Source organism: Podarcis gaigeae (genome assembly GCF_964106915.1).
Source record: "Podarcis gaigeae genome assembly, chromosome: 9".
In the NCBI taxonomy this organism is placed as follows: Eukaryota; Metazoa; Chordata; class Lepidosauria; order Squamata; family Lacertidae; genus Podarcis; species Podarcis gaigeae.
The window spans coordinates 44,606,438-44,619,086 of record NC_139685.1 but is presented as its reverse complement, the minus strand read 5'-3'; the positions used below and the strand labels follow the sequence as shown (position 1 = coordinate 44,619,086).

The window sequence follows — 12,649 nt, the reverse complement described above, 5'->3', positions numbered from 1 at the left end:
AAAGGAATAATAAAAACACAATTAAGAATCAGTATTAATATGTAATGCAGGCACACTGTGGACCACTTGAATGAAGTTCATGGACCACTGATGGTCTGTGGACCACAGTTTGGGAACGCAAAATCTAGATGCAGCATTGTGAAAAAGAGTGTAACTTTTAGATGTTCATTCAGAGACAAAGTCCAGGAGAAATTCCTATTCAGGCATCACAGTGTTTTGTCTATTTGACTTGCTTGGCTGCTTTTGCATTTAGAACCATCTGGTTTCATGCATTTTTAACTAGAATGGTGTTTGCTTCACCATATTCCCCCAGGCCTTGGAGCTGGGCTGTTTTCATCTATTGAACTATTGGAGGGCATATCAGTTGCTTACAAAAACAACCTGTGTGCTAGGTTCTGTTTCATTTGCTATTGTTGGTTTAGGATTAAAAAACCTAACTGAGCAAAGTGCGCCAGACTATGCTTACGTTAAAGTCTATGCATGTTTACAGAGAGACTGTTCAAGTGTGTTTTAAGGATGGGGCAGCCAGTTGCAAAAAAATTCAGTGCTGCTTCTGTTCCTTGGATAGTTGCTAGATGAGGACATTTCAATAGATGCAGCTTGCAATGCAAACTACACCTGCTGAAAATCCCTGTTCTATGCAACTATTAAAGGTATAGGAGCAGCCCTGCCTTCTTTTTTCACCTGACCAACCCTTTTGCTCAGGGTTGCAGCTGTTCAAATGTCTCCGTATACACGGCTCTGCATATGGAAAGTGCAGACATAAAGAGCAAAACTCTGCTTACACATCATTTTACACAATTGCAATAAGCTATATTGTTCCTGGAGCTGAGTTTCCCAGCCAATGGGGGGCTCTCACTCTTGGTTTCTCAAACCCAGATAGCAGTGCCAATGTGCTTTCACCATCTGAACAGTTTTAAAAATACAGCTAGCATGAATCAGTGAGTGGGAGAACTTCTTTAAGTCCTGAACCAGAATCTCTCTCCGCAGTCAGCAGCAGATATTTTAATAGGTTAGTGTCAGGCTCTTTACATCCAAATGAGACACTCATATTGACATGTACAGAGCTGAGCTTCAATAAAATTAAAGTAAGGATTGTATCATTTCCCCACATTGAGTCTTTATCCCCAAACTGCCAGAGCTTTCCGGTAGAAGCCGAGCTGGGGTAGTTTATTTCTCAAAAAGCTGTTCCTTCATTCTGGACTTGGCAGTTCCTCCTTTTGTATTTATTTATAGATACTAATGCCATTCTTTCTTGCCCCCTCCCAATGCTGCCCCCCCCAGCTTCAAAATGTACTCTTCAGATATTTGAGACCATTCCCTCCCTTAAGATCTATAATATCAATGACAGCTGTGTTGTGTGTGCAGATCACATAGCAACTTGGTCCAGCTGCCTGCCAGAAACGCTGGCGCTGGCTTCTCCCATGACCGTATTTTAAATGTATGTGAAGAACAAAAGGCAATGAGGAGAGAGGAAAGGGAAGCTGGAGGAACAACTGCAAGAACAGGGCATGGCTTAGAATACTCAAGTGACTTATTTCTTTTGAAAAAGCCAGACAACTCTAGGGGTTATTACCGTGGTGACTTGCTTCCATTTTTGGAACCAAAATGCTAAGGAGGGGAAGCCTCTTGTATCACCAAGTGGCTGACACGTTTTTAGGGCTATTGGGAGACGTCCCAGCATCATTGGCAGAAACATCTGGAAATGTGTGCGTTTCCTGTTTCTGATTCAGTGTGCTTCCCAGTCACAAAAAGAATAACTGTAGCGGAATTGCCTTTAACGTCAGGCTGTGGCTGGTCACAAGACTTAGCTTGGTCCTGACTCTGACTAGGAGTGAGGAACCTTTTTCCTATTGAGGCCCCCATTAACTCCAGGAGACCAAGTTTGTTCTACGTAGTCTACCCAGTTTTCTACCTTTCACATGACGCAGAAGAGGATGTCATCCGCAGATGTTGTGGGCCCACCCTGGAGATCAAGATTGAGCCCACAACATCCAGAGCACGGCCTGTTCCCACCACTGTTCTAAGGAAAGGCAAACATTCATCTTGTGGCATTTTCACTTTTTGCAGACTTAAGAACATAACAAGGACCTGCTGGATCAGGCCAATGGCCCTTCTAGTCGCGTGTCCTGTTCTCACAATGGCCAACCTGTGGGGAAATTTCATGGCACAGAAGTGACTGTCCATTTGCATTGTCCCGGGGGGGGGGGGATTAAGTTGCTGAGCTCGAATACAATAACAAACGTAGAAAATGTAATTGTTTAATCCCCTTTCCTTGCTACCACATTAATGCCTCTTCTGGCAGATTCATATATACTCTAATTTGAGACAGAGGAACATCAAATGTTCTTGCACATCGGTGAATGAAAGCACCTACGCTTGGAAATTCAACTAAACGTCTTGTGGCTGAATCGTGTCAGGTTGGAACCCATATTTCCCTGTGAATAATATATTTTCTATGTGGGGGGGAAATAAAAGGCTGAAATCTTGCAATCTGTGTTAAATAAAAGAGACTGAGGAGTAATAAGCACCAAATGGCACTGCTTGTAGCTACGGAGCCAAAGAATTTCAAGATTCCAGAAATGGGAATGCAGGGTATGCAAGAAATTGTGCTCATTTTGCAATGCTATTTGTATTGTTAAAGATTACAGTGGCATTCATTTAATTTTCTTTCTTTCTATAATGCTACCACGAGGGATATTGACAATGGAACAGAGAACTTTGGGGGCTGCCTTTCTCCAGGGCATTTCTAAGAGGCAAGCTAGGGTTGCGTTGAAACCCACCCTCCAATTCCTATTTTTTCTTTACCTGTGAAAGAGGCTTCTGTTTTTCTGCCTTACATGAGACACTTGAAAATTTCTTTATGAATTTGATGGGTGTGCAATTTGGATACTGATGCACTTGTGTGTGATAGGCATGTGTGTGTGTTTTCTTCCTATCAAATATTTCTCCAGTGCTCTCTCCAGCCTTCCCACCTGCTTGTTCTTTCTGATCTGAAAAAGGCCAGAGGGTGAAGTTTACATCATTATGTCTTCCCCTGGATTTTAATTGATTAATTCAATCAATATATATTTTTAAACAAACCTGCCCCAATTTCTTAAAAAGCAAAAGTACTTTACACAGTCCTCCTCTGCTGCATTTAGTTGAAAGCCTAGCTGAGGAGACCAAGGCTTTTCAGGAAGTGTGGGCAGCTAGGAAGGCTGAAGTGTGCAGACAATCAGAGATGCCATTTTTAAAATGAAAGAACATTCTACAAACAACACCTTGGCAACCTTGAGAGTAATTTTAGCACAACAAAAACATTGCAGCCCATGCAACAGACTTTTGCTGAAATTGTCTCACTTCTTTGACAGATACAATTTCTTTTCTCATTGAGAACGGTTATTTAAAATGAAGAGGAGGAGTTTGGATTTGATATCCCGCTTTATCACTACCCTAAGGAATCTCAAAGCGGCTAACATTCTCCTTTCCTATCCCTTCCTCCCCCACAACAAACACTCTGTGAGGTGAGTGGGGCTCAGAGACTTCAGAGACGTGTGACTAGCCCAAGGTCACCCAGCAGCTGCATGTGGAGGAGCGGGGAATCGAACCTGGTTCACCAGATTACGAGTCCACTGCTCTTAACCATTACACCACACAGAAATTTTCAGCACAGCACTGGGGGAAATTGTGACGGCAGCCACCACTCTTTTTTGGCCAGAATGCTCTAGAATTCCACAACTCCCATTACTGTCTGGGATGAAAGTGGCAACAAAACTCGGCTCCTGCTGCACCAGATATGATTGTACCACTCCATCCAAATAGGTAATAGGAAGCAGGAAAAATATGAAAGCTGAGCTGAACGGGCCTCGTTCAGTTCAGTTTTCATTTATTGAGAAATAAACTCCCACCTCATGTGGACACTTTTGAGATTGCATTTGCACCAGCAGCTGCAGTGAGCATTTGTGAGGTGGGTGCCTTCAGATTATTTTGTTTCTCTTCAGAATTCAACCTGAGATCATTTGGAAAAGAAGCCTTTGTGCACTTGCCTAATACGTTTGTTAGGGAAAATGTAGGACACAAATCAGATAGTTTTTTATTAAAAAAGAAAGCTTGCAATAAAATTCCTCCGATTTCACAATCCTTTAACTTTTACAGTTGCAATATTTTACTAATACAGAATAACACAGTCTCACATATTTACACTATAGTCCTCTATATAACAAAAATAGCCATGTTGTACTACTGAATAATGTTTCTCCAATATCAACCTTAACATCTCCATATTTCCTCCCACAGCTGAGTCACTGTCTAAAGCTGTAAAGGACAGTGAGGACACAATTAACCAAAGTAATGTTTTTTTAAAAATAAAATTTTAAAAAAATCAATATTTGTGCCACTTGATTTCAGGCAAATCCCTTTATATATGATAGTTGTCAGACTCTCACATTTTCCAAATGATATAAAGTGCATTGGAAGGGAGGGTGGGATATATAAGGATGCATAATAAAGTAACAGCAACTTCACTAGCAGTTGAAATACATTTGCAATACTGTACAGAAGGTGTCGTAAAATGGATTCTTCATAGAACTATTTCAGCGCCGCATAGGCAGACAATTCACAGCTGCCAAAATATGTTAAGATAAAAAAAAATGCCTATGCAAATGTCATTGGGTAATCTTGATGATTTCTGCCACACACATACCCCTCCTTTATAAGCCGCTTCAAGGTGAGATTTAGAAGGTGATGAATTGCTTCCACTGTCAAAGCAGGGATGTTTTGTTATGTATGTGAACATTATAATGTTTAATGAACACTGTGAATGTTAATTGAATTGAGCATCCAACTGAATTGAGCATCCAATTGGTTGTATTACTTATTTTAAAGGAACAAAATCACTTATTGAAATAATAATAATAAAAAGAAATAAACAGCTTGGCAAATGGAGGAAATGGCCTTGTGATAACACAGGGAGCCAGCCAATCAGTGCTGTACACAGCCAGCTTCTGCTATAAACAGCAGAGTAGCTTGCAAGTGTGAACACAACTGCTTTTCACAGCAGGCTGATTGTTCAAACTATTTTTGTCTGACACATTCTAAATTCAGGGGGGAAACAGCAGGAGAATGAACTGTTTTAAGAGTGTTCTACTGTAAAACACTGTTTTGGTAACTAGAAATAATTTCAACATAACTGCAAAAAAGGAGTTATTTTTATTCATTTATCTACCTTTAAAAAATTATTGGCATTTGCTGGTATGGTGTGCATTCTGCTACATGACACGGCAGGAGAGAACTTTGGAGCAATTACTGTAAACCAAATACTTTTAGCGTTATGGATGAACGTTATACCAAATGGACGTCTTGTTTTAGTTTAAAAACTACTTTAAATAAAAATAAATATTTTCAGGAAATGGATGGAATGTATATTTTGACAAGTACAAAATCATTTTAAAATGCTCACGAGGTACAAGGAACATCTTGCTATAAAAATAACAGCCCTTCCCACCCCAACCCCTAGTTTACATTCCATTCTATTTATAAAATGGTATATAGCCTCAGGTTGCTTAACATGAAAACAGGAAGAAAAGGTGATACTATGTACATGTTAAAAAACACTTTTGATATTTCACATCTGTAATAACCATATACATATACATTCATGGCAAAGACATGTGTATCATCTGATGCCTTTAAAAATAGGCAGTATTTTAAAATTAGCAAATAACGGGGAGGGGTGATGACAGCATCCTCTTCCTTCTTTTGTCCTTTCTTCTTTGAATTCCTTCTTGCAAGGTAACGTTTTGACCAGAAAGCAAAATATTTTTGAAGACAAATGAGCATAAGATGATGCTATATTACACTTTCAGCACCTTCAATCCTTTTCCCGTCTCATTATTGTTATAGCCAAGCGGGTACATCCTTTCCCCACCCCACATCCCGGTCACCAAAGAATTAACATTTCTACCAGTGACAGATTTCCAGCTGTTGGATCTATGATAGAATTAAAAGTGGGCTTCTGGCGGCTGGAAGTCAGGCAGCAGAGGGTGCTCTTCTACTTTGCTATACAATGCATTAACAAACACCATCTGGTATGCCAAGACCCTTCTAGACTAGAAATTCTCTCACGTTGTTACTGCTGCAGAACTATCAGTTAGTTTATGCAACCGTTTGTCAAAACAAAGAACCTAAGTTGCTTTGTATCAACTGTTCCAATTATTATTATTATTTAAAAAACAACTTTACTAAAGCTCAGCCTTTCCTCAAATAACCCCTTGCTTTAATGGACTGCCTTCTGCCTACTTATAATAGGCCCACCTGTAGATGCATGCATTCTTGAGAATAAGCCCTGCAGAATGCAGCAGGTCTTTCTTTCTCAGGAGAAATGCATAGGGCTAGAGTGCGCACTCATGAAATACAGCCATCAATCATATCTGCTTATGAAGGTATCCATGATGTGCATTACATTTCCTGAACTGCCCGATCCTTTCGTATCTTTTAGGCTGATTCCTCTTGTTGCCAAGAGAAGCTGTCCCACAACTGATCAAAAATAGGGCTTCTTCTCCAGCTGCCTCAGGACGGTATAGGAATAGCCCAGCCAGGCTGCCGTAGAAGGTGCCTGTTCTCAGGTCACCCCATGTGTTTCTTGGTAAAGGCACACTCTAGGTGACTGACCATGGCAGTGACACTGCTGTTAATGTCTGTGAGGTGGTTTCTATTGATGGCAGCGTAGAAATACTGGAGGAAGAAAGTTGAGGGCTTGAATTCTAACTGAACTCCTGGGCAAAACTTCAGATTGTTCACTGCCTTTATACTGTGCAATGCAAACACTTCTAACCATATTCATATAGCAAGGTCTGGGAGGGAATACTGGAAGGTCAAAGTTAAAATGGTACCTATTCTTAACACTGGTGAAGATAATAGAGCTATACATTGGTAGAGAACCACGATCCTGGGCTCGGGGCATTTGATCAAATGGACAAAGATCATATGACTTTGGGGGAGATTTATCACACTCAAATCTTGATGCAGCAACAGCTGAAGGAAAAGATGGCACCTCTCCTCAATCCATGCATAAAAGCTGATTACACTGGCAGCTGAATCTGACCTCAATGCTGGGAGTGGGACAGAAGCTTCCACTGCACCTGAGAACAGCAGGTTGGCTTAGGAGGGGGAAGGGCAGGCCACGTGGAACAGGCACAACACCTTGCCACATCTCCCTGTTCCTCAGCAGCTGTCTCACTCTGTATAGCAGATCTGAGGAAACTTTGGCCCTCCAGATATTGCTGAATTACAACTCCCATCATCCTTGGTCATTGACAATGCTTGCTAGGACCGATGGGAGTTGTAGTTCTGCCAAAGGTTCCCCATACCTGCCAGACAGCAAAGAGATTCCATGCAAATCATACTCCCCTGTTCATATGATGGCTGCTGCCTCTTCCTAGGCATTCTGAGGCTAGAGTACGTCTGGAAGGATGAGACACCCAAGCACCTTTGAGCTTCCTCCCGGCCTTCTATTTTCAGTCCTAATCGATCCATGCCGTAGTTCAGTCACTTACAAGGCTGGAATCTCTCTCTCTGAAATTTGACATAAATCCATTTTCCAAAAGAAACTTCTTTGGATACAAGGATCTAGAAAAAAACCTCTGAAGTATAAGTGACATTTAACTGATTTCCCAGGACTATTTTGTTTTGTTTTTGCTATTTCCATATCAGTTTAAAAGCTTCCATCCTCCAGTAAATAAAGGCCTGGTCCCTGTACTATAACAACAAATTATCCCAGAAGGATCTCTCAAAGAAAGGGTGCAGAGCATATCCTTTGCATGCAGAAGTTTCCAGATTCAATTCCTAGGAAGACCAGGTAGCAGATAACTGAAATCACCTTTACCTGAGACCCTGGACAGCCACTGCCAGTCAAGAGTAGTCTATAATGGGCCAGATAGACAAACAATCTGACCTGCTACAAGGCAGCTTCCCAAAGCAGAAGATGCATGTCAAAAGAACCAATGTTTCCAGAAGTATGGTTTGTACTCTTTGTGGATTCTACATTTCTACATTTTTTTGGCGGGGAAATGAGATGGATGAATACGTTTTTAACTGGGAGTTGGCCATTAGCCTTTTCCTCCCTGTCACTTCTACATGGGCAGAATAAGCTGAATAAGCTGAAAGGGTGGTAGCTTTGGTGAGGTGACACAACTCATGCTGTTCTGTCAACCGAGCATTAGTGGATGCACCAGTAACTACCTCCAATACTTGAAGTGACATAAAAGTGGTGCTCAAAGCTATCAGATAGCACAGAAATTACAGAGACGGGGGAGGAACAGAGGTAGGAAGATTCACCGTGACGAAGCCAGCTTTTGCCAGTGCAACTTTGGATGCATGGTAAGAGGTTATAAAAGGAGTACAACTTACAGCACAGCTAGATGGATACATACTATTTGCGATCTTGCTATATTCATGCGAGCCACATAGCAATATAGGATCGACAAGGGCTGTATAGAAAACCCACTTTAAAAGGTGGCTCCACTAGATTGGGACTGCGCTATGCTTCTTTCTAACTGAATATGATATTCCTGACGTGCCTCAGAAATAATAAATTGAAATTGAAGATGGATCTCCCCCCAAAACTCATGCCCAGCCAGACTGGAGCACAGGGAAATGTGAATTCCTGAGCAGAGATGGCAAATGCTTCCATCTTTCGGCTCCTACATTTTGTAACAGTTGGGATAATTGAGTATGTTTTCACAGGTACAGCTTTATAAAACCTGGTAGAGCTGCGATGTAAGTTACACCTGCCAAAATTCTCTCTTCTCCATAACTACTGGAGGTACGAAAAGCCTAATTTGAAAGCTTGACTCTCAGTCTGAAGTTGGCCTGAAACAGCAATAAACATAGGTCTCAATTTGTCCTCACACATTTATTTTGGCTCAATTTAAATGAGATTATGAAAGAATAAGTAGAAGATGGCAGCTTTCTTTTTTTAAGGTGCCCACCTTCCCACACATAAGCCTTCAACATGTTGAAGCAAGCATGATCTTTCAAAGTGATTTAAAGCTCACTGAAAGCAATGCTCTATATAGGGGAATTATGACAGCTCCATAGTAACACTTAGGGTTGCTTCAGATGGAACACCAAACCAAATGTATGGTGCTACATGAATAAGCCCCTTAGGCGTGATTCCCCTCTCCTCAGGATAGACATTCAGCTCCTACCACCCATTGCAAGGTTCCCCTCAGGAAATGAAGAGGGAGGTAGCTGTAGACATTTTGCCAGGCCCTACAAAATCTAGCCACTGCGTGGGTGGGAGCATGTGAGCGCAGGACCTGTTCGCAAAGTGCCAAACTATGGGCAGATGGCATTATATCTGAACAATCCTTATAGTACTACTCTAATGCAGGAATTCTAATAGATTCTGTTTCTATTGTATTTTTTTTAGCACAGGCTACAGTGCTAAGCCTATTTACCTACCGCAATTTAAATCACTGTTCATATTGTCAGGAGTAATAGCGTACCCTTTTATGAAAGACAACAAGTTGAAAAGTCCTCCTTAACGCTTAAGTATTTTGATTGAAATATACAATTGCCCTCTGCATCAATAGCAAATCCCCTGAAACTACAGCACAATGCAAGATCTCTTGAGTCCCAGCAGTTTAATGGCAACCCTTTTCAACATATGCAGTTGAAACTGACAGTTGATTCATTTTGGAATGTTTCAGGTTTCTATTACAATTCAAAAATATGACATGGGAACAAGAGCCTCATCATTTTCTTTAACCCACTGGGGATCTACATCCAAGTGAGTTCAGAAGCCAGGGAGCAAGAGTTGACTTCCATACCAGGAACAACAACAGAACACTTTTGAGAGTATCTTTTCACATATGCCAGTAAAAGTGCCTCAGTGCCTCTGAGCCTCTTTCCCACTGTTTGCGCACACTAGTGAATTGCTTCAATGCAGGTCTGAATGTGCTAGTTTTTCATTTGACTAAAGGTTATGCAGGGAATAATCTCAGCCCTCGTGTGCTTTTGCTGTCACCCATGAACACATGTCCTCTACCTGAATTGGAGGACTGGTCCTTCATCTAGCAGAATGAGCACAGAGCTGTACATTTGATGGAGTGTGCGCACATTCTTACCCCTATTGACTGAAAGGGACCTTGGAAGTAGGAAGTGTTTTCACCTATGAACAGAGGAAGGAGGAGTGAACTAGAGTGTTGGTGGTGGTAAAGGTGGTTATGCAAAAAATAGCCTCAGTCCATTTGTAACTTTCCTATTATGGCCAACATCACCTAGCTTCTTCCCCCACACTTCCAGAAAATTCTGTTCTCTTTTCCCCTTACCACAAACAGTTTCAATGAACTTCAGTGCTCTGATGGCCAGAAGGAAATCTGAGTGAAATACCTCTGAAGAAGAAGGGGGGGGGGGAAGTGAATCTCATTACATACCAATCATAGGGAAGACCATTAAGGAATGAGAGATTTGTGATGACAGAAAATATAGCAAATAGGCTGCAAGAACAGGCTGACTTTTAATCCCATTATTATCATCTTCGTCTTCTCTCACTTGGTATCATATGTGCAAGCCATGAAACTCTGAATGTGAACTAATAACATTAAGTAGCAAGTCACCAACTTCAGTAAATCCAGTCACCTGTCTCCTGGCTGGGAGACCTGGAAGCACAAATCTCCAAGCCCCACTAAAACCACAGTGAAAAGAAGCTTCAGACCAAGACTCTGCTCTGAAGCACCATTTCTTTCCAAAGCAATGTTTACCTCATTCACTAACTTGGTGACCCATAAAATTATTCAGATTTCTGGGCTGAACTTTTGAAAATGCTGGGGGGGGGGCATGTTGAGAGGAAGAAAGACATGTCCATCCGAAACAAGCTATAAATAATCACCTTGAAGTGCTTTCTTCTGCTTAAAAAAACGACAACAACCAGGGTCTGAAGAAAGGTAGAAAACACACCAGCTGTCATTTCAGTTACATCGTTACGAACCACCAAGAAGGTGAATAACTCTTCTGATCACCTTCCAGTGTCAGTGAAATGGACACACCGAGTTAATGATGAAATTGCATCCAAGCAGACACGTCTGTTGCTATTGCTTTTCATGACCATCCTAGAATGGAGCGTACTGGAGTTCACAAAACGTTCTGGACGTGTGTATGGTTACGTGTGTGTGTGTACATGTGTGAATGAGAATGCATGTGTACACCAGTGGTCCAAATCTGACAGAACTTAATTCTTTTCCTTCCCCTCCCCACTACTGCCCTTTAGTTTAGTGGAAGGGTCTTTTGATCTGCTTTTTCAGGATTTCACCTCTTCGCAGTCTTGGTCAGTAGAAAGCTCTACATCAGAGAGTCCAACCTCCATTGCCATGATCAACGAAATATCTGAATCGCTACTGACGGCTGGCTCCTGCTCACCTGAAATAAGAAAAGAATGTCAAAGCCAAATTCTCACATCCCCCAAATTCCAACTTAGCTCCTACAATCTGATCTTAAATGAGAGAAGAAGCCTTGTATTGAGCCAAGTACTGCCTATTCTAACTGGAAGAAGCTCTCATGGTCCAAGGCACTGAGTGGCCTTTCCTCACTGGTCTTTTGAGTGGGAAATATCCGACATCTTCTACATGCAAAGTGTAGTGTCATACCCCTGAGCTGTGGCCTCTTGTTCTTCTTTCGTGTATTTTTAACTGGGTGTGTTTCTGTTCCCTCCAAACCTTCCCCAAGCCACTGTCCTGCATTGCTCAGTGGATGGATCTTGGGTAAGCAAACCACCTCAGCCTCAGCTCTTTGTCTGCAGCATCTCAGGAGCCCTATGAGAACACAACAGGTTGGCAAGGCTTCCTACGTCTCCTGACCTTTAAAACAGTCTTCCAGTTAAGGACAGTTCCTCCCCTGGATTGTTTTGCCTTTCAATCTACTTCTCTAGAATTCCCCATTGCTCTGTTCTGTTTGTTCTCCATCTTCTGCAATCCCATGCCTGGTTCCAATGCTATGAAGTAACATCAAGGGAAGTACTTCCATGAAAGGAATGTGCAATCTCTAGTTTTCTACATGTATACAAATGCTAGGAAACTGAAACCACTTGTAACTTCCTGGCAAGTGTATATATGGTGAAAAAACTCACAACGATTCATGTGCAGGTTTATTTCTTTCTTGCAAAACTTATTGGCCCACATTTCTTTTGTGTAAAAAGACCCCCGAGGAAATTAAAAATCATAACAAAAACAATGCCAATAAAACCCATGGGGAAATAAAAGCAAAAACAGGAAAAAGTTGCATTACCAGACCGGCAAACCAATACCAAATTATCACAGAGTATCCTCTTGATGCATGATTAAGCAATTTGGTTTTTATCCAGTGCCAAAACACACAGAGAAAGGAAGGCAACTGGATCACCCAAAGTGTGGAACTCCAAACTCTGGGTACCACAACCAAGGAGCTATTGTCCCTTAGGCCACCAACCATACCTCCGATGTTGATGGAATACAAAGCAGTCTTTCCTGGAAGATCAATGTATGATACACACTTCCATTGCACAGAGAAATGTATTCTGTGACCAAATTGTGTTATTGTTAATTTTTTAAGGCTGTCTTGCATATAAGTCCATGGATTTTTAGATTCATACTTCTTCCTATATTTTGCCTGCAAGACTTCTGAAGCGGAGGAG

General features: G+C 41.5%; 1 protein-coding gene across 2 annotated transcripts in view; it reads right to left on the bottom strand.

Moving 5' to 3' along the window:
• Positions 1-4,052: 4,052 nt before the first annotated feature.
• The window catches only part of RNF150 (ring finger protein 150), an 84,042-nt gene continuing 75,445 nt past the window's right edge, over positions 4,053-12,649 (bottom strand). The window contains exons 7-8 of one of the 2 annotated variants that reach the window (XR_014568089.1): positions 10,375-11,400; positions 4,053-10,332 (exon numbers count right to left, since the gene is read on the bottom strand). Coding sequence is in view for 1 of the 2 variants with exons in the window: in XM_083755847.1 (XP_083611973.1) it covers positions 11,282-11,400 (119 nt within the window). In the remaining variant the exon portion in view is untranslated. Of the gene's footprint in view, positions 11,401-12,649 lie in introns of both variants that reach the window. The other variant, XM_083755847.1, reaches the window with a different exon arrangement.